Genomic DNA, 19937 nt, shown 5'->3' with positions numbered 1-19937 from the left:
GACGCAGAGAGTCCATTTTCTCCCATACCCCTTTCCCAAGAGAGCAACCATTTTAAAAACAGCCACTTTCTCATTTCCCATTTGCAGACCTGGAAGTCAGGCAGAGGCAGGCCCCACCGGCAATATGCAGCTCTTGGAAAGAAGCCACAATCTCGGGCAACAATAGACTCGATTTGATGCGTGGGGACTGAAGCAAGGCAGTTCTGACCACGCTCTGTCCTTCCTCGTTTTCAATCAGCCCCTAACTGCCTCAGAGAGAGGAATGGAGATCCCCCCTCCTCTGAGCCTCTGAGTCTGCCTCTGCCTCCGCATAGGTTTTCAAGGCCAAAGCCTGGCTATCGGGGGCGGGGGTGGAGAGGGAGTTTTCAGATTATTTAAACTCAGAGTTCCTTTTATTCCAAACTAAATTAGGAGGACGTTTGGGTTGATTTCCTAGGGGTTCATTGTGTCCTAAGCCTTGATTCCAGCCCTGTGCCTATTCAAGACATATTCAGGCTTTTGCTCCTCAGAGTATGTTCCCTGGAACATAAACACCTGCACTGCCTGTTGGAGGCTGTTAGCAGTGCAGACTCACGGGGGCCGCTCCAGACCCACGTGATCCAATGTGTTTTCAACAAGCCCTTGGAGTGACTCCTCTGTAAGTTCAAGGAGGTGAGGCCAGGCCCTACCCTGGCGTTCTCAGCCTTGACCCAATCGACATCCTGGGGCTGGATAGGTTTTCGTTGGCGAGGGCCGTTCCTGTGCCTGTGGGGTGTCTGGTAGCGTCGCCGGCCTCTACCCACTAGATGCCAGTAGCACCACCCTCTGAACTGTGACCATCTCTAGTCCCCTGGGAGGAATAATCACCCCTGTTGGAAACTGGGGTTCAAGGACGTCCAGCATCAGGGCCATCTAGGAGGTGGTTAGAAATACGCATTCTCAAGTCCCACCAACTTACGGATGCAGAATATGTGGTGACGGAGCCCAGGAATGTATACTCTGTAGGAGAAAGTATGCAGGCTAATGCTGAGGAATTCTGAAACTGCAGGGTAGGAACCGATAAAAGTAATAGGATAATTAGACAGTTCGTGATGCAGCCACAGCGTCACCGAGAATGAGTTATGCGTGGCCGTGGGGCCGCACCTGCAGGGTGTGAACCAGCTTCCCCATTTTCTGCCTCCATAAGCGTGGGTACGTTACCTACCCTCTCCGTGCCTCAGTTTTCCTTGTTTGCAAAATGGGGACAACAAAAGCACTTTGCCTCATGGAATAGTTTTAAGGGATTAAGAAGTTCCTATTGTAAAGTGCTTAGAACAGTGCCTGGCACCTCGTGCTTCCTAAGTGTTAGCTACTATTATGATCATTACTGTAATTTGCTTTTCATTCCCGAGATTCTTAAGTTCCTTAGGAACCACACAGGTGCTTCATTTCCCTGCTGCATCCCCGGTACCCAGCCCAGTGCCTTGTATGAATGTTAGTGCGAAGAGAGGACACGCATGTGGAGAGAGGCAGGCACTGGCTGGAGCTCTCTGGCTTCATACTTTCCGTGTAAGGATCCGACCTCCCCCGACTGGCTTCTGTAAATTGGTGCCCTTGCACATGTAGAGGATTGAGCTGACATTTGCTTTCTCCCTCGGCACAGATTCGACTAGACCTCAGATACATCTATATCTGAAAGCACTCTGTAAACAATAGTCGATCAACAAATACTTATAATGAAAAAGCTAAAGACCCGGAAATGCTATCTATGTGCTTGGTGTCATGCTGTGGATTCCACATTAGCTTAAAATCCCTCTCCGTGCCACTGAACGGAATCGATGGCATATTTAATTATCCCCATTTCACAGATGGGGAAACTGAGGCTACTACCAAGTTTGTAGTCTTAGTAAGTAAGTAGTAAAAGTATTTTTTTTAGAGTGTGGGTCTGATTCCAAACCTACCCTTTTTCTTCCTGGGTTCCCACCTGGTCTGGCGTCCCGCCTATTTCTCCACACCCCAATTTAACCACCAGCACCAGTGGCCCTTTGCCTGCGGGGAACTACCTCCGTGCAAGGACTGGCAGGCGCTGATGGATACATAGCCCAGCTCTCTCGCTCTTCGGGAAGGATCTCTCGAAAGTACGTTCAGCTACACTGATATTCCAGCGGGATTAAGGTTTATCACCCACAGTTCACCTGCTCGATCGCACACTACGTGTTGGTAGCCTTCCCTTGCCGTGCTCACTTCCCTCCTCTCCTCCTGGAGTTTCCAAAGCTCCCGTAACCAACAAACGACTCGCTTTCAAATCTTCATCTCGGGGTCTGCTTCTCGGGGAACCCAAAGCAAGACAACAGAAGCCCTCTCAGAAGAGGATTTGCAATGCTTTTGAACTATTTGACCCTTTTAAGCCTGTGGGTTCCTTCGCCGTGTTGGCCTTCCCAGCAGTGGTTAAGGAGAGGAGACAAGCTGTATTAATGGGCGAAAACAGCACCCGGGACAAGTCACTTTGACATAATCCTAGCAAGCAGGGGGAGAATCTCATGAAATTTTCAGGGCAATAGGATGCCTCATGCCTAATCATAATAGATAAGACATGCTGCGGATAAGACAGAAAGGTGTTCTCAGAGTGAATTATATCATTCTCTATTTGCTTCTGAGAGTTGAGGGCTACCTTTGGGCACACAGTTCTAATGAGTCCAGGAAGGAGAGCTTGATACACAGTCGAGGTGCCATAAAATATACCAGAGCCCAGAACGTAAAGGCTGCTCATCACGTGGTTTCCAGGCTCTTCTGGTCCTTACATTCACTTAATGTCTTCCTGTGGTTAATGAAGTCGAGCAATGGATTACTGAGCCAGCGACATGGTCCGGAGCCTTCCGCGGCAGCAAAGCACTGTCACCAACTGCAGGTAGCCACCTCCCAGGGAGAAATGTGATGTATGTTAAGTCAAACAGCTCCTGCATTCCCAGCCTGCCCATTCAGCAATGGGCCTAAGATACACATAGTGCTTAACTGTTGCAAAATTCTGGCCAAATCCAAATCGTTTTCAAAAAGAGAGCCCAACAACTTTTGGAGGATGCTTTCTTAAAAACAAGCTTGCCAATGCCTGACTCTCTCCCGACTTTACTGTCATTCACCTGAACTGTTTTCAGAGAGCAAATTCCCACCAAGTAGAACAGGACAGATTCTCTTCCGTGTGTTGGTTGAGCAAGTCCACTCTACTAGGCTAGCTGTTTCAGGAGGTAAATAAACGAACTAGCATTTATCAACGGCAAAGAATAACACTCATACTTGATATGAGGACCCATGATATCCCCAGTGATCCAGCCGCTCTCCCTGTCTGGCTCTCAACCCCGAGGCTGTATCCTTTGTGTTCTCGAAACACCCAAATGTCTTCTGATTTCAGGCTGCCTTGTGTATTCCAGATTTCTGTTTCAATGTTCCCTTCTCAGAGAGGCTCTCCATGACTCCCACCCTAAAATAGACCTGCCCCCACCCCTTACACTCTAGCCCAACACCCCCACCTTATTTTCTTCCTGTCGCTCTCCATGATCCATCTGTGGCTTCCTCTTGTCTGGTTCTCCCCACCAACATGGTGCTGTACCCGATGTCCTGGGAAGGGAGAAAATAACCCCAGATTGCCACCTTCAAGTTTTTACAAAATAGTTACTGGTAAGAGGGATATCCTGAATGAGTTAAATGACACACGATGAAGGCAATGAATTATATCCTCAAGGGCAAAATCGTATGGTACACTGGCTCGCAAACTTGGCCACATACTGGAATCATCTGGGGGCTTTAAAAATACTGATGGCTGGATCCTGCCCCCACAGGCTGATGTAATGAGTCTGGGGTAAGACCTAGGCATTGAGTTTTTTAAATCACCCAGTTGACTATGATACACAGCAAAGTTTGAGAGCACTGCTCTTTTTTTTTTTTTAAATTGAAGCATTATGTACATGTATAGAAGCACATAAATCATAAGCATGCAGCTGAATTAATTTTTGCAGAACAAACACACTCAGTAACCAGCATCCTGGTTAAGAACAATGCAAACCCCCCTTCCCCAGTAGCCCCTCATGCTCACTTTCATAGGTAACCACTACCCTGATATCCAAGCATAGATTGGTTCTGCCTGTTTGTCTACTCATATACTTGGAATCATACTCTATAATGACTCTGTGTTTTAAGAACATAGGGATGGAGAAGTTTGAATCACTCGGAGTCCACCCAGGAAGGCTGCCTGAAGGAGATGGTATTTAAGGGAGGATCTGAAGGAGGCAGTAGACAAGAGAGAGGGAAGGGTGGACAGCGTCACTTGGAAAAGAGGCACGCAAGCTGAAATGCTATGTACCCGTGTCAAATGAAAGCCCTATTATGGACCCAAATCTTTAATTCTGTACATCCTTCTTTGCGAGGATGCTCCACCTGGTATTCAATCAGCCCACAAAATTTCACTGAGCACCAATACTGTGCTGGACTCAGGGAGACAGAGGTAAAATAGAACTTACATTTTAATTAGGAAAGACAGATAATACATAGGCAAATATATGAAGAAGATACAGATGGTCATAACTGCCGTGAAAGATAAGACAAAGAATGGCACAGATGGCAGGGTCAAAAAGAGATAACATTTGAGTTTAGAATAAGGAGGAAAAAAAAGATCTGGGGGAGGGATCTTTCTGGAAAGAGAAGATGCACAAGCCCTGAGGCTGGTATAGGAGGTGTTACATGAACTAAGGCATTCTCCCTCTGCTCAAGAATCTAACGGGCTGCCCCAAGGCCCACTCATTCAGACAGTGCCAAGCTCAAGGTTGGCACTTGGCAGATGTGGGTCTCAGTTGCGTTGGGTTGGAGTCCAGTGGTAAGACAGGCAAACTAGCAACAACAGAAATCAGTATGATAGAAATGTGCTTACAATGGGGCCGTCGCAGGTGCCGCGGGTCCAATGAGAGGGCTTCATGACCACCCTTTTGTATGAATCCCGGGACAGACACACGTCCTGGCTAATCCTTGTGCGCAACGACTTCTAACTTGACTCGCTTGTTACAACGTTCGGCGTTTGTAAGGGGAAAGGTGCCCGTGCCCGGCGCCTTATCACAATCACCTGGGAACTTTTAAAATTTCAGATTTTCGGGCCCCACCCTGGGACCTAATTCAGTAATTCTAGGGTGTCGCCTGGGACTCTTTATCTTAAGAAAAAAATCCCCAGGTGATTCTGACATTGAGCCAGTGTGGGAATCCGTGTTCTAGAAGATACACTTGCCTCATTCCGATTGGTTCATGCCTTTACACATCCCGGAGTTTGAGTGTTAGATCTGAGGATGCTACGTTCCCTGGAGACCCAAACATAGCATTATTCTAAGCCACCAGCTCTTGGAAGAAGTTTACAAAAGTGCCAGAGTCTGTGGTTTAGCAAAGTATTTTCCAAATTCTAGTCATGCCTATAGCACCTTTTCCACATTTTGCAATCTCCACACCCCCTTGCACCATTATGTCTTCTCTATCAATCCTTAGCTATATTTATTTTTTAAACCCATAAATTATATCAAACCTTAGATTGCTACCATAAATGGAGAGCAGTATCTTTGGCTAAGATCGAGGTAACCTTAGGGTGAATTCAATAAAAACAAACCACTTTTTAAATGTCTAGCCAGGTAGCTCTTGCCCCTCCCAAGCTTCCAAGCCTGAGATCTGCGGCTTCTTGGTTGAGAAATAAAAGTTAGCAACTGTTAGGCATAAAAGATGCACTAGCACCAAACTGAGACATTCTCGGATTGAAAGAGAAATGAAAGGGAATAACCTTTTCACTATGCGATTCATGCTTTCCAAAGTCACGTCTATGCCACTGAGCAGTATCTGGGCACCATTGTGCTATGCATCCAACTGGGGTAGACAAAATCTTCCTTGCGGATAACCAAGCTAAACACTCTATAATAGTAGGAGTAGGGGGGAAAATACAAATTAAAGTAAGAATGTAAGTAAAATTCAGAGACGGACCCTGGAGAGAGGCAGGGAGAGATTCTGTAGCCCAAAGTCAGTTACTCTGGCCCCTTTCCCTCCTCACCCTCTCCAAGGCTGGGTCCAGTGCCAAGTCTTCAGGATGTCATTCTAACAGGAGCTTTTTGAAGGCAGGGATCCTATCTTATACCTTCCAGCATCTCCTATACTTGGAGCAATGCAAGGCACCTAACATAGTAGATGCTGGCTAAATGGCTGCAGGTAGTACCAACACCCAATCAGCAGGCACGGGGCTCCTCCAGGGAAGATTCGTGGTGAGCTCTCCGCGGCAGCCTTTCTTCTGCTCAGGCCTTCCGTCTGTACATCCTGATCCTGAAGCTGTGGTCTGTAGCCTGTGGGACTGGGGGTTTTACTCAGTAAGCTGTGGTGCCTGGCACAGCACTCCTTAAAGGTGTGGGAGGGAATTAGAATGAATTGGCGTTAATACCCTTTTGCTGACATTGTCAAGTAGGCAGTAGGACTTGTGCCTCAGTTGCCTAAGGGCTGGGCTGGGAGTGGGTGAGGTTGGTCATGGGTGGAGGCCAGTCGGGTGATTTAGGGCAGGTGAGTTACCTTGTGTCACCAACATGAGAGGGACAGATGAGTATATGCCTCCCCCCAAGTGCGGATGTTAAAAATGATTTGACAACAAAAAAGATTAATCAGCCCTTTGCAAACAGCGACAATGGCGTGTGACTGGTAGGATGGGGAAAGTTATGTTTCTGTAGCCCCTGAAAGAACCGTTCAGAAAAATATCTGTGAGACAGGTCACCCTAAGTCAGTCCCCACAAGCGAGGGCGAAGGTGGTGGGTGGGGGGGCTGTAAGCGCCGGGCATCCCAATTATACTTGATAGAGGTTAGGGCGCCAGTAGTGAGGAGTAGACCCAGGTGAAACCTCATCACAGCGACCACGGTAATAGCACGGCACCTTGAAATCCTAAGTTTTCAAATACCTAAGCGTGAGTTTGCTTTATAGTTATACAGTATTGTATATTATAACATAGATTTATATATTATGTTACAAGATACAATTGTCCTTGTATATTGAAACATATAATTATCCTTGCATATTGTAACATATTATATATAATATATATATTAGGTAATATATAATATATATTATATATTGCAATATACAATTGGTTATTACATTATAAACATATATGTATTGTATATTGTAACATATAATATATATATGTTATATATTACAATATATACAATTGTCCTTGTATATAGTAACACATAATATATATTATATATAATGTTATATATATAACAATATATACAATTGTCCTTGTATATAGTAACATAATATATATTACATGTTACCTAATATATGTTATAATATATTATATATATGTTACAATATACAATTGTATATTACAATATTGTAAACATTGTAGATGTATTATATATTAAAACATGTTGTACTATGTATTGTAATATACATATATAATATATTATATGACAATATACGATTGTATATTACAATATTGTAAACATATTGTATATGTATTGTATATTGTAACATATTGTATTGTATATTGTAATATACATATATAATGTGAGAATATACAATTGCATATTACAATATTGTAAACATATTGTATATGTCTGGCTCTGGAAGAACAAAGGCTTTTTTAGCAGAAGTTCTCAAACTGGAATGAGCAGGAGAGTCACTTGTTCAAAGCGCAGATTCCCTAAGCCCTGTTCCAGAAGTTTCTGACTTAGAAGGTCTAGAGCAGTGGTCCTCAACCAGGGGATGATTTTGTGCCCCAGGGGGGGCACTGGGTAATGTCTGGAGACAATTTGATTGACAGGACTGGGGTGGAGGAGTCTGGCAGCTAGTGGGTAGAGAGGCCGGGGATGCTGTCAAATGCTGATATTGCACAGAACAGCTTCCACAACACTTATGGCCCCAAATGTCAATGGAGCTGGGGTTAGATCATCTTCTGGGCGAAGGCCTGGGAATGTGCATCCTAATGAGGGCCTCAGGGGGTTTGGGTGCGGCCAGAGCCCTGGCTGGGAAAGCCCTGGACCATGCCTGCCTTCTTATTCTAAGGCTCTGTCTACCTCCGTCATATTTAGGAAGCTGCTTAGACTTGATTCTCCCCATGAAGCTGTGCCTCATAACGAAACTCCCTTCCTCCAGGTCCCTCCTAAGTATACCTCCTGCCTCCCCCCCAACTCATCATTTGCCTCTTTAATTGTCTCTCCCACAGGAATGAGAGTCCTTGAGGGCAGGGTCCCCCGGTTCAGACCTGTCCCCAGCACCAGGCAGGGGCCTGGCCCACACTGGGCTCGACAATCACGTGTTGGCTAGAATCTGTCTCAGCCCTAGTCCCATCTCCTGCAGGGAGTCTAAAGCTATCCTCTCTTTCAGACACTGTCATAGTCCCTTATTTAAACATGTTCATGGGGCTTATCACTCTGCAATTATCTTGTTTATTTGCTTGCTTACTTCTCATTCATTCAACAAATATTATATTGGGAACAGACTATATGTCTTGTCCCTTCCCATCGCTGGGGATTGCAGAGTGAACAAAAGAGGCAAAATCCCTGTTCCCAACAGAGCTTATATTCAGAGAAAGGAACTAGGACAATAAACAAAATAGAAAACTATATACAATGCATGTGACATTGATTCGAGCAGTAGAGAAAAATAAAGCAGAGAAATGGGACGGGGTGGGGGTGTGTGTGTGAACATTTTAAGTAAGGTGGAGCTCTGGGAGAAGGTGACATTTGTGCAAAGACTGGATATCCGAGAGTGACATTTCTCTCCCCCATCCGAATATCAACACTAAGGGGGTCAGGAGCTTCCCTTTCTCTATAGCTTCTGTGTCTCCAGAACAGGCACATAGTAGGTGCTCAATGAATACTATGCAAACAAAACAAAGAGCATATTGGAATGAATTATCAAGGAGACAGATGGGAGATTTTTGCTTTTCTGACCATCCGCTGAATAGAAGGAAGGAGGGAGGGGCGGGGGCGTTGAACTTGGGGCGGAGGTGGGGAGTACATCTTCGAGGCCAGATTAAGCGACCTGGGAGATGGAGGTCATTGCCGGATGAGGCGCCCTCCCCCATCCCCCGCCCCGAAGCCGACCTAAGTTCTCACCTTCCTAATAAGTATCCTTAACGGCCCTGCGGGTCGGCTAACCTGGCCCCCCGCCAGGTCCCTTCCGGGCCGCGGAGTTGGACCGGCACCCCGCCCCCCCTCCGCCCCGCGACCCTGCGGGTCCCGCCCCCTCCCCACCGGCGTCCCCGCGCCGGGGGCCAGTCCTCGCCCAGCTGGGGGGGGCGCGGGGTGCCCGCCCCCAGCCCCTCTGGGCGGCGGGACGCTGTCCCTTTAACAGACGCGCTCTGCCTGGCGCGGCGCGGCTGGGGAGTAAATTTCTCGCTGTCATCAGGTCGCGGGGAGACGCGGCGGAGGAGGAGTTTGTTAATGTTCAGTTTGTTCAGCGGGATCGATGTTTGCTGGCATCGCCTCGCCCTGTCTTGTGTGTGTGAGTGTGTGAGTGTGTGCGTGTGTGTGTGCGCGCCTCTGGGGGGGGCGAGTGTGTGAGGCAGCGCGAGTGCGTGCGCGCGTGTGTGAGTGTGTGCGTGTCTGTGTGTGTGTGTGCGTGTGCGTGTGTGTGAGTGAGTGAATTCCAGGTTTTCTGTCTCTGCCCAACCCGCTCCCGTCCTGTCGTCTCGCGTGTCACTCACGACGGGGACCCGACAGCGGCCGCCAGCCCGCAGTGAGTGAGCCCCGGCGCGGATCCGGCCCGCCGTAGAGACCGGCGCGGAGGAGGCGGGAGGAGGCAGAGCGGAGGCGGTGGAGGAGGAGGAGGAGGAGGAGGAGGAGGAGGAGGGAAGAAGGAGGAAGAAGAGAAAGAAGGAGCCACCACCTTCCCGGGATTGCCTTTCCCCCTCGTCTGTGCGCGCGCGTGTGCGTGTGGCGCGTGTGCGCCCCTCGTCCCTTCCCTCCGAACCCGGTCTTGGATGTTTAATAAAGAAATCAAGTGTCTCAACAGTCACCAAAAAAAAAAAAAGAAAAAGAAAAAAAAAACCCCAAACCCCCAAATTTCCAAAAAAGCAAACACAGAGAGAGAGAGGAAACAGAAATCCAAAACAAACAAACAAGCAAACACGGCCGAGCGCACCTCCGCCTCCCGGCAGCCGGCACGAGCCGCCCGCGCCTGCCGCGCGGAGAGGGGGGTCCCGGGCCCGCGGGGCCGGAGCCGCCGGGGGCGCCGCCCCAGGAGCCCGCGGGCCGGACGCGGCGACGCGAGCGACGGCGGGCCCGCGCGGCCCGGGCTGGGGCGCGGACGCGGGACCGGAGCGCGGTGAGCGATGCCAAGGAGGAAACAGCAGGCACCCAAGCGGGCGGCAGGTAAGAGACGCGGCTCCGCTCGGCGCCGCCGGCGCGCTGAGCTCCCCCGAGCCCCCGGCGCCCCAGGACGCCACCCCCGGAGCCGTGGGGGGGGGGGTCCGCGCCGGGCGCCCCGCTCTGCCCCCCTCCGTCCCCTTCGTGCGTCTCCCAAGTGCCCCCCTTCGCAGGCTCCGGGTGGGTGCGGGGAAGCCGTCCCGCCAAGCCTTCCCTCCTTAAACTTTTTTTTCCTCCACCCTCCACCCCACCCCTAACTTTCTCCCGGCCTGTGTTCGGCCCACGCTGGGCTGTGGGTTCGGGGTGCGGGGCTCGGAGCCGGCCCTTCCGCCCCCGCATCCCCCGGCGCGGTCAGGGCCGGAGGGTGGCTTCTGGCCTCCGGGGACAGCGGCTGCTCTCGCCGGGTTTTGGGGCGCTCAAGTGTGAGGCGCGCCCGCGAGCCCCGGGCTGCAGGCTGGCTTTGGGGCAAGCGAGGAGAGTTTTAACTCTGATCGCCAAGGGGGAGAGAATCCCACCCCAGGAAAGGAATGAACCTTTGAAGGTGCTTTCTAAATATGCTTGGAAATCTAATCAACACTCTTTCTCTTAAAAAAAGAAAGGGTGGGGGGGGGGGGATGCCCAATAGAACGTTGAAACAGCTCGGGATTTTCTTCGCCCAGGGAGAGTTGCAAACTTTGTAAATTGATTTGTAGGGTATCCCATCTGAATCTTTTCTTACTCCCTTTTCTTACCCCCACCCCCTCCCCCCCAAAAGAGGAACAGGTTAATGGGTCAGTACAATAGACCTTATAAAGGATTTTTTTTTTCCCTTTTGGGTTGCTTAATTGCTTTTTTAATAGTATGCTGGGGTTTTGTTTCTCGGAAGTGTAATATGAAAGTTCATTTTTCTCCTGCCAGACCCACCCACTGAAAAATCAGCTTTCCACTTGATTGCTAGTTTTGATTTGACATTTGATTGATCACCTGTCATCTCGCTGCCTTTGATCTATTCATTCTTGATATATATCAATAAATCACTCACCATGGTAACTCAGAGTACCAGTGACGCAAGCCTTGCCCTCTAGATTCAGAGCCAGACATGCACAATTATTATCTTGTTTGGCTTTTAGTGTGGGCGTTTTTTATTTCTTTGTGTCCTTCTGTTGAATCAGGGCTTTAGCAAAAAGCTGAAGTTCTTACCCCCCCCCCCCCACCTCTTCTCCGTCTTTACTCTCATGCTTTAGGGGACATCCGTGAACGCTGGCGTTCTGCAGACCCAACCACACATTTCCTTCTGTTGTAACGGGAGCGAAACATTAGGGAGAAGTTCGGTGAACACTTTTGTAAACTTTATGAAGCCACCCTTAGAACAAATCCCAAGCTAGCTGCGAATCTGGGCAAAGTGGGTGTTTGTGTCTGAACATGCTGGGCCACCGAGCTCATCCTCCATCGTGGCCTGATTCCAGCCTGGATGACAGTCCTTGTGCTCTGCAATATCCACAGTTATCTTCCCTCCAGAGCGCAGAATTGCTTCCGTAACCACGCGCAGATTGGGTCACATTGCGTGCGGAAATATCATGTATAACGCTTTGATTCGTGTGTTTTCCAACTGTTACCCAAAGAGCAAATTAATTAGAATATTTTTCGTGCCATGTATAGTCAGAGCTTGTCTCGTCAGTGAGGTGTTCTTTTTTTGCAGCTCTGGCTACCTCTTTTGAAAACAGCTGCTCCCTCCTGCCCCGGCCCCTGTCTACATTTCAGTCGCTTATTTGTTAAAACTTAGATGGTTTTGCAATCTGACAGCACTGGGGTGTGCGCTGGCCGTCTAGACCCAGGAAAAGTAAGCATGCTCCTTCTAGCTCTAACAACCCAAGTTTTCGGGTAGCTAGATTATTAGAGATAATGTCCTTATTGTCCCAAAAGAAAACCCTGGGCAACAGTCCAGCGAGAAGTGATACTGCCCTGAAAATTACTCTTTTTTTTTTTTTTTCCCCTTGTTCCGGTAAAGGCCATCAACAACTAGGCAGTAATTTAAATTACCAGAATGACTGGACATGTCTCCTTTGGTTAGCTCATTACAAAAAGTGCATTGCTCAGAATTGCACTACTTTGATTATAATTATCCGCTGATCAATGAGGATCCAGGTGTATGTAACATAATGCTGTATCACATTATTTAAATTAGATCCTTTTCATTAATCCGGTATCTATTGGAGCTGGCTGGTCTATTTACTGTAGTGTGTGTGCGCGTTTGAAAGTTATGACTTTAGTTTCAGTTCACTAGGCTATTGTATTCCTAGTGTCTTTATGTTTGTTTTCAGAGCTTTATTATTTTCACTGAAAAAAGCAGAAACCCTTGTCAAACTGAAAGGGAATAATTCATATTGTACACAAGGAGGCCCCTCTTGCAGTATTTATTTGCTCACATATTAATACAACAGATTTTTTTTTTCGTTCGATGTTTCTTTCCTCCAAAGTCATCGATGCTATACTCTGTTTTAGCTGAGGTGGTGATTCACGAGAAAAGTTAGCCACTTCGGGATTCTTTAGGCACTTGATCATGCAGGGAAAAGAACAAGGTGGGTTCGAGGATTGTGGCCATACTAACTTTTATCGCTGCCTGAAATTAAACGCAATGCACAACTGTAAGTAATTACTCCCATGGACTGATGCTGAAAGCTTGATTTCTAGCTTGATTAATGAATAATGTAAGATAGAAAAAGCCTGTGAGTGAATCAGAGCTGAAACTCTTTCCCAAGAACTGTTCGAGGCAATTTGATTCCTTTGCATTATTAGTTTTAAGTTCATGGTTCAGGGAATCAGTTACAGAACTTTCTAATAAAGCAGGTATGCAGATAGAATGAACAAGATGATATTATAAGTGATGGGGAATTACAGTCTTTATTTGTTTTGTTCTCTCCCCGCCTCCTTAAAAGAAGGGATGTGAGGTAGGCAGTTCTCTTTAAGGAAACAGCTAAGTCAGAACATTTCCCTCTGTTTCCCTCTGAAATGTCATTCTTCCTTCCTTTCTAAAGCTATGCTATTCCACCGTACTTTTACTTTGGGCAAGAAAAAAAAAAGTTCAGAAAACAGCCTACGGTACCCCAGGGGTTTGTGTGTGTGTGAGAGTGTGTATGCTGGCTTCCTTGGATGTATATTTCACTCACCACTAAAATGCATCCCCTTTTACCTGAGAATATTGCGGGATTTTCTATCAGCATCTCTTCCCCCCAATCCGTTTTAGGGCAGATAGAGAAGATGGCAGAAAGGTAAAATAAAACAGAGCAGTGTTTTGATTTGTTTGTATTTTACAGGATTCAGAGTAGTTAAAAATTTAAAATTGCAGACTTACAGTGCAAACCGCTCTATTTTCTACAGTCTGTCATAGCCTCTGTACACAGACATGTGTAATACATGTATTTTATTTTACCACCCCGAACCATTGTTTTTATATAATGCCAGCCAATCGTAGTAGAATGCAGAATCTTTGGGGCTTGTGAATATCGAATGTATACATAAGTTATAGGATTCTGCTCTGCCAGCCCAAAGAGATTAAATGTTTCCTTCTTGTTGACTCTCCTCAGCTATCTGATAATACAGATCTGAGGAAAGACTTGCGGGGAAAGAACAGCTCCTTCAATTTATTTTGTTTATTTAATATGGAGATGAATAATGCAGATTTTGTTTTCATGAATGTCCTTGTGTGGCAGTAAACATTAGACTATTAGCAATCATTACTTAAAAGTTGCAATTTGCACCTTAATGGCATAGTTTATTTACATGGGAAACATATTCATCAGGGACAGTTCTGAATCCTGCAGTGGAGCAGGAGTTGACCCCAGCAATCGCCTTTAAGCCTCCTGAGAGCCAGTGCATGGGTGAACCCAGTGAGGTCTCAGCAATCTGTACCAGCAGTGGGGGGGGGGGGGGGGGGCGGGAGGCAGGCAGCTCACGGTGAAGTTTACCTTTAATATACTGGCAAGTGGGATGGGATTCCAGGGAAGAGGAATCTGGGTGGAGTCCGGGACCCTGGCACTCTCACTTTGTTTAAACATACTTCAGAAAGACAAGTTCACATCTTGAAGATTTAAATACTTCATGTTCTAGACCCCATTCACTTACTCAAACGGTATGTTTTTAACAGCTGAATGGAAAAAATAAACATACAACACCCCCCTCCCCCCGCCCTCCAGAGGGGCCCCAGCAGCATGAACTGTTCTGGTTCTTCTTGTTATTTAAAGCAGATCCCTGAAAAAGGAAGGACAGGTCCCACGGAGAATCTGAGAATCGCATCCTGCCCTGAGCGTTTTGGATGGAAATTGATTACTTAAGTGGTCCCTTCCCCAACTCCCTTCCTGATTTCCCTCTCCCACTTCTCACCTCACCCTTAAAGACCCAGATTGAATGGGACATCTCAAAAGCCCATTTATTTTAGGCATTTATTGATTTCATTTTTAATCTGCCATATCAGGACACAATACATTAGCCCTAATCAGCAGAATGTAAGTGACAGGGACTTCTCGTGGAAGGTAGGTAAGGGGGAGGGGTCTCTGAGAAACTTCTGCAGGATGAAAATCTTCTTGAGGCTTGGGGGTTGGAGATCTAAGGCTACTTTGGAGGAGGGTAGAAACATTCCTCAGAACGACCGTGCATTTATTTTTCTGCCACCTAACACTGATTTTTCTCCCTGTCACCTCTGTTCTCTTGCTACGTTTGGGGAACCTTCACACCCAACAAATACCTCCTAGGCATCTTTAGCAGATCTGTCCCTGGAGGCATGTTGCCTTTTGTAACATTCTCCAACAGAGGCTTAAGTTTTCCTTTCATCCCAGGTGACTTCTCACGCCTTTGACAGAATTTCTCCAACCGGATAATATACCTGGGTTGATCTATTTCTCTTCCCACTGGCGAGGGGCTTCTTCTCTCTCTCACTTGAGCAGGTTTTAAAGGGGCACTGCGCCTGGCATTATTTAAGGCCATTGAAATGATACACTTCTGCGCATCACTGCTGCTCAGCTTAGGAAAATCAGCCAGGAAGAAAACCTGTTCATGTTGATGCCGGGTCTGTAATTAGCTGACATGAGTTAAATGACCAGACGAGTTCTTCTGTTCCATCACTGTATGCGTACCATCAATTTTATTTAGGTATGTCACGGCCTGGGAAGACTCCGCCACTATTTCAAAGGCGCGCCTGCGTCCACCCAAGTTCCCTTTAAAAAGCACAGAATGGCCTAACAAATTCTATATTAAGAGCAGGCATCCACAGAGTATCATTTTTGTTTGATGCAAAGTCAGTTGGAAATACATTAAACTAACAGAGACGATTGCATCGCTTCCCTGAATCACTGCTTTTTCATTACATATTTAATTACAATCAAATTGAGCGACTTTTATAAAAAAAATTATAGTGGTATTAAAAGAAGCTTGGCACACAAATAATTTTATTGCTTCTCAAGTTGAGAACGCGGTTCTATTTTTATTTACGTGGGAGAAATTTATTTTCATTTTCTAAGGTGACAAAAACATAGTATATTTTCCTGTCGTTTGTATCAGAGAGATCCAGTTCTCCTACCTTCTTAGAGCCTGTTCATCCTGGAGGTTTTTATATCCATTTTTCAGTAACTGGTAGCAATTTGTATTTCTTTCTTCTTATTTTGAGTTTTATAAATTCCACTTCAAGTTAGAAATTCTCCTGTTCCTTAGGGTGACCTTTGGTGAGCAGCTCTTTGATTATAAATGAGCTTAGTCATTCTAACCACATAAGAAATAACCTCATTGAGAGGGTTTGCTTGATTGCCTGGATATTGCAGTAAGAAAAAAAAAAAAAACACCATATATTTACCGGCCTCTATCATATAAGCCGATTTTCACTGGATTTATCATTTCTTTCATTTTTTTTTTTCCTGTACTACTGACCTTTCTTTCAGTCACTCGTTTTAGGTGTTGCAATGCTAATTGAAAGGCAGTTTCAAGAAACCCTGGTCTTTAAGAAATGATACTAAGAATTAGATACTTTCAGAGCTCACATAGCCACTTCTGGACTATGTCTGTGAACTCACGGGCAAGTGTCTCAGCAAACACGTGGTTTGGCGTCTAACTCAGACCCCCATCTGCAGTGTTGACCACAGTGAGGTTGGCTTCCCTCTGCTCACGTCCTCAGAGAGACCATCGTGAGGGTGTAGGACTTGGGTCCCTTCTGAAGACATTGTCTGCATCACAAACACACAGAATAGGAATCTGAGCTCCAAGTGGGAATTGCTGACATGTTTGTTTCCAAAGCAGACTCCAGGGGTGAAGTGATAAAATAATGGGAAGAGACTTGAAAATCATTAAAATAGTTCTGTAGAATTTTCATTTGCTGCCTCTCTGAATCTTTTGTATTTCCTCTGCAGGGAAAAAAAATGGTGCCGTCCCTCTGGGCACCCTCCAGTACTCCAGGATGCTAAAACAAGGCCTAAAGTTGTCTAAAATTTTAGAAATTAAAATTTAGGAGGCAGGGCCAGATAATCCTATTATTCACATATCAGTATTACTTACCTATGCTTAACAATAGGGAAACCCACAATGCAAAAGTTTTAGAGATCATGAATTTAGAGAAATTACACAGGAGGAAAAAAAAAAGAAAACCTGGATCATATGTTGAAAGCATTTGTCTTGAATTTTTCTAAGTAAGAGTTCCCTTTCTATCTGTGTTGTTTAAAAACAACAAAAACAACAATTTCTGTATCATCATGCGTCCTTCCCAACCTTCAACCTTCAACAGGGGCGAATAAAGTTCTCTCTGAATGTACGAAGACACAGGACACTATATTACATATCCCGTTTTGAAAAAGAGCTTTAGAAACCCAAACGTGGGCATGCAAACTAAAAGTAAAAATCTCGACAGGCTGTTCTAGCTAGCTCAGGGTTCAAGATCGAAAACTTTGCTCGTCAGGGTAAGAAGAAATTAGCACTGCATTTTAACTACACATCTCCCCTTGGCACACGAGAAGCAGCAGAGCAGGGAAGATTTTTAAGGAGCTTTTTAGCTCTTTTTCATCTCTTTCCAAAGACTAATTTAATGGAAAAGCTGTAGTGTCCATTTATGCTAAAGGAAAAACCTCATGTTTCCATAAAGCTGCTATAATGCTAAGGTGGGTTTAAAAAAAAAAAAAAAAGACCGCGTTCTGCAGTTTCTTGTTAGTACAAAAATTAAGATCACTGGTCTTAATTAGTTGAGTGCTTTCAGAACTGAATGAATACTCTGAAATCACCCCTGAGCTTTCTTCTTTAAGCTACATCTAAGTCATTTCTATGGAAATTACACAGTTTAGATATTAAGGTGGGCAGAACACAGTTATTGTTTTTAATGAAAATAGTTACAAAGGGCAGAAGGAGATAAAAGCAGTTGTCAGCAGCCATTCTGTTTGTAATGAATTTGGAAGAAACTTCCGTAACGCTTTCCTGCATTATGAAAAATCCATGAAATCTGGTGACGTGGACGATACAAAAAAGAAATGGAAAGTCAAGGTGTTCTATAGGGGAGAAGTGACTTGTGGAAGCCAAAGCAGCGGCATATACATATTTCTATATAAACCGCAAAGGACTTCCTTTAAATCACTTGAATTTATCAGATTCTTAGAATTTTCCATGTATTTAGAAGCCCCTTTCTCATTCATACCCCGGAGGGAGATCTGAATAGCTTCTGGGCCAAGATGATGCTATAGATAAGAGGTAAATCTACTCTAGGCATTCGGTACCATTTGGTACAGAAGAAATTCCAAAATGAAAAGCTGTAAGCATGTTTTATATCAGACTTGCCTTCGGCTAGTTTCCTTTATTAGGAACTTGGGTCCATGGCTTTGTGCTTCTTTTTGTTTTCCATCTTGAGATTAGGTTTGAGATTGTGGCTGGAGCCCTAGAACAGGAGAAAGGGACTTGGATACTGGTGGCAGTTTGCCCACACTCATTATGCAGCCCTGAGCAAGCTCAAGAGAGAAAGCCTGCTTAAGGGGTAAGATGATGAGTTCAGGAGTCAGAGTGGCCCAAGTTCAAATCCCTAGGTCTATTCCTTTTCTTTCCTTGTAGGTTAGGGCAAGCCTCTCAAATCTCTGCCCCCCTCACCAACTCTTCAACCTATAAGATGGGGGTAACCTCATCATTCTTCTTATGGCCCAGTTTTTTTGAAAGGGTTATACGAGACTGGGGCTGAGAAAGTGCACTGAAGCTATTAGAGGTCAAAGCTGACGGCGGTAGTGCGTCTTTACCCTCAATAGCCAGACCATGAAGAATTTATAACCAGAAAGGAAATGAGCAACCAATGAATATCATGAGACTAGGGGATCGGGGCTTGAAAAAATATCAAACATGGGCGCATTTCGGTTTTTAAAACTGGAAATACAGTCGCTGAGTAGTGTTTTAGCCTCTGCTGAGAAATGACCTATACAGGGCTGGTTGAGCCCTGTGTCAGCTCAAAAAAAAATGTTTCTTTCCCAAAAGATAGTAATTATAGCACGAGCAGCAACAACAACTTTAATGACAACGGTAATAATGATATCTGCCGCTATGGAGGTGCTTATTATATACACCAGGCACCTTACCAAGCTCCTATATTTCATTTATTTGAGCAGCAATTATTTCTTGAGTCCCTACTATGTGCCAGGTTCTGTTGTGGACACCTGCATCCCAGGGATGGTGTGTGTGTGTGTGGGGGGGTAGTTAATAGGCTGAATGGGGGATCTCAGCCTCCAGGAAGGGGAAGCAGGAGAATATACAAGTAAAACAACAACAACAAAAAGATAAATTTCATAAAGAAAAAAAGCTCCATGATGACAGTGGTTTTAGAAAACCAAAAATTGAAGAGCAAGAGGCTGGCCTTTCAAGTGTGGATGGTCAGGGGAGACCGGTCCCAGAGGGGAAGTCTGAGCCAAGTTTCATCCTTCTAACAGTATGCATTAGATGCCATTGTAATCCCCATTTTTACGGATGGGGATCTGAGAAACGTGCAGAGCAGCTCGCTCAAGGTCATGCAGTGGCCAAGCTGGGTTTTAAACTCCCTGCTTCCAAAGCCCATGCACTTAATCTATTGTGATATTTTATCTAGAATAGCTACAGTCATTTGCCAAGGAAGGGCCCCGTTCCTATTATTCTTTCTCTGCATTTGTTGTGAAGTCTAAGCCTGCTGGGAGGGTACGGAGAACATTGACGGAGGATGGTGTCTTTAGTGGCATCTCTGAATAGAGTCTCGGTCCTCTGTGTCTATGAAGTCAGTTCTTTCTTGGGTCTGTATGGATGTGCATTTATGCATTCATTCATTCAACAGATGTTGCCTACTCACCCACTGTCTGCCAGGCATTGATCTAGGTGCTGGTATATCACAGCAGAAAAGCCTATGCCCTCACACAGCTAAAATTCTTTTAAGACCAGAAAGCTAAGCAACAAATATATAATACAATATTAATTAGTTCTAACTGCATTTCATAAAAATCCATTAGGATTAATGGAATAAAGAGGGATGGGAGGGTTGCCTTTTTAGATGGAATGGTCAGAGCTGGTATTTCTCAGGTGCTAACATTTGATCAGACCTGAACAAAAAGTGAGGAACCAGCCGAGCACAGATGTGGGAGAAATGTCTCGGGCAAATGAAGCAGTAA

General features: G+C 45.6%; 1 protein-coding gene and 1 long non-coding RNA gene across 2 annotated transcripts in view; one reads left to right on the top strand and one right to left on the bottom strand.

Annotated features, from left to right (window-relative positions):
- Positions 1 to 2585: 2585 nt before the first annotated feature.
- On the bottom strand, positions 2586 to 9138 carry LOC120230399. Its single transcript, XR_005527999.1, has 3 exons — positions 9076 to 9138; positions 3483 to 3570; positions 2586 to 2874 (listed from the first exon to the last, which is right to left on the bottom strand). It is a non-coding gene; the product is annotated as an uncharacterized LOC120230399 (long non-coding RNA).
- A 1099-nt stretch (positions 9139 to 10237) lies between these two features.
- The window catches only part of TSHZ2 (teashirt zinc finger homeobox 2), a 270720-nt gene continuing 261020 nt past the window's right edge, over positions 10238 to 19937 (top strand). The window contains exon 1 of the mRNA XM_039230024.1: positions 10238 to 10332. Coding sequence (XP_039085955.1) covers positions 10293 to 10332 — 40 coding nt within the window. The 5' untranslated portion in view covers positions 10238 to 10292. The remainder of the gene's footprint in view (positions 10333 to 19937) is intronic.

Source organism: Hyaena hyaena, unplaced genomic scaffold (genome assembly GCF_003009895.1).
Source record: "Hyaena hyaena isolate Hyena2069 unplaced genomic scaffold, ASM300989v1 scaffold_42, whole genome shotgun sequence".
Taxonomy (NCBI): Eukaryota; Metazoa; Chordata; class Mammalia; order Carnivora; family Hyaenidae; genus Hyaena; species Hyaena hyaena.
Note: the sequence above shows the minus strand (reverse complement) of the source record. Positions and strands in the feature narration are given on the sequence as shown.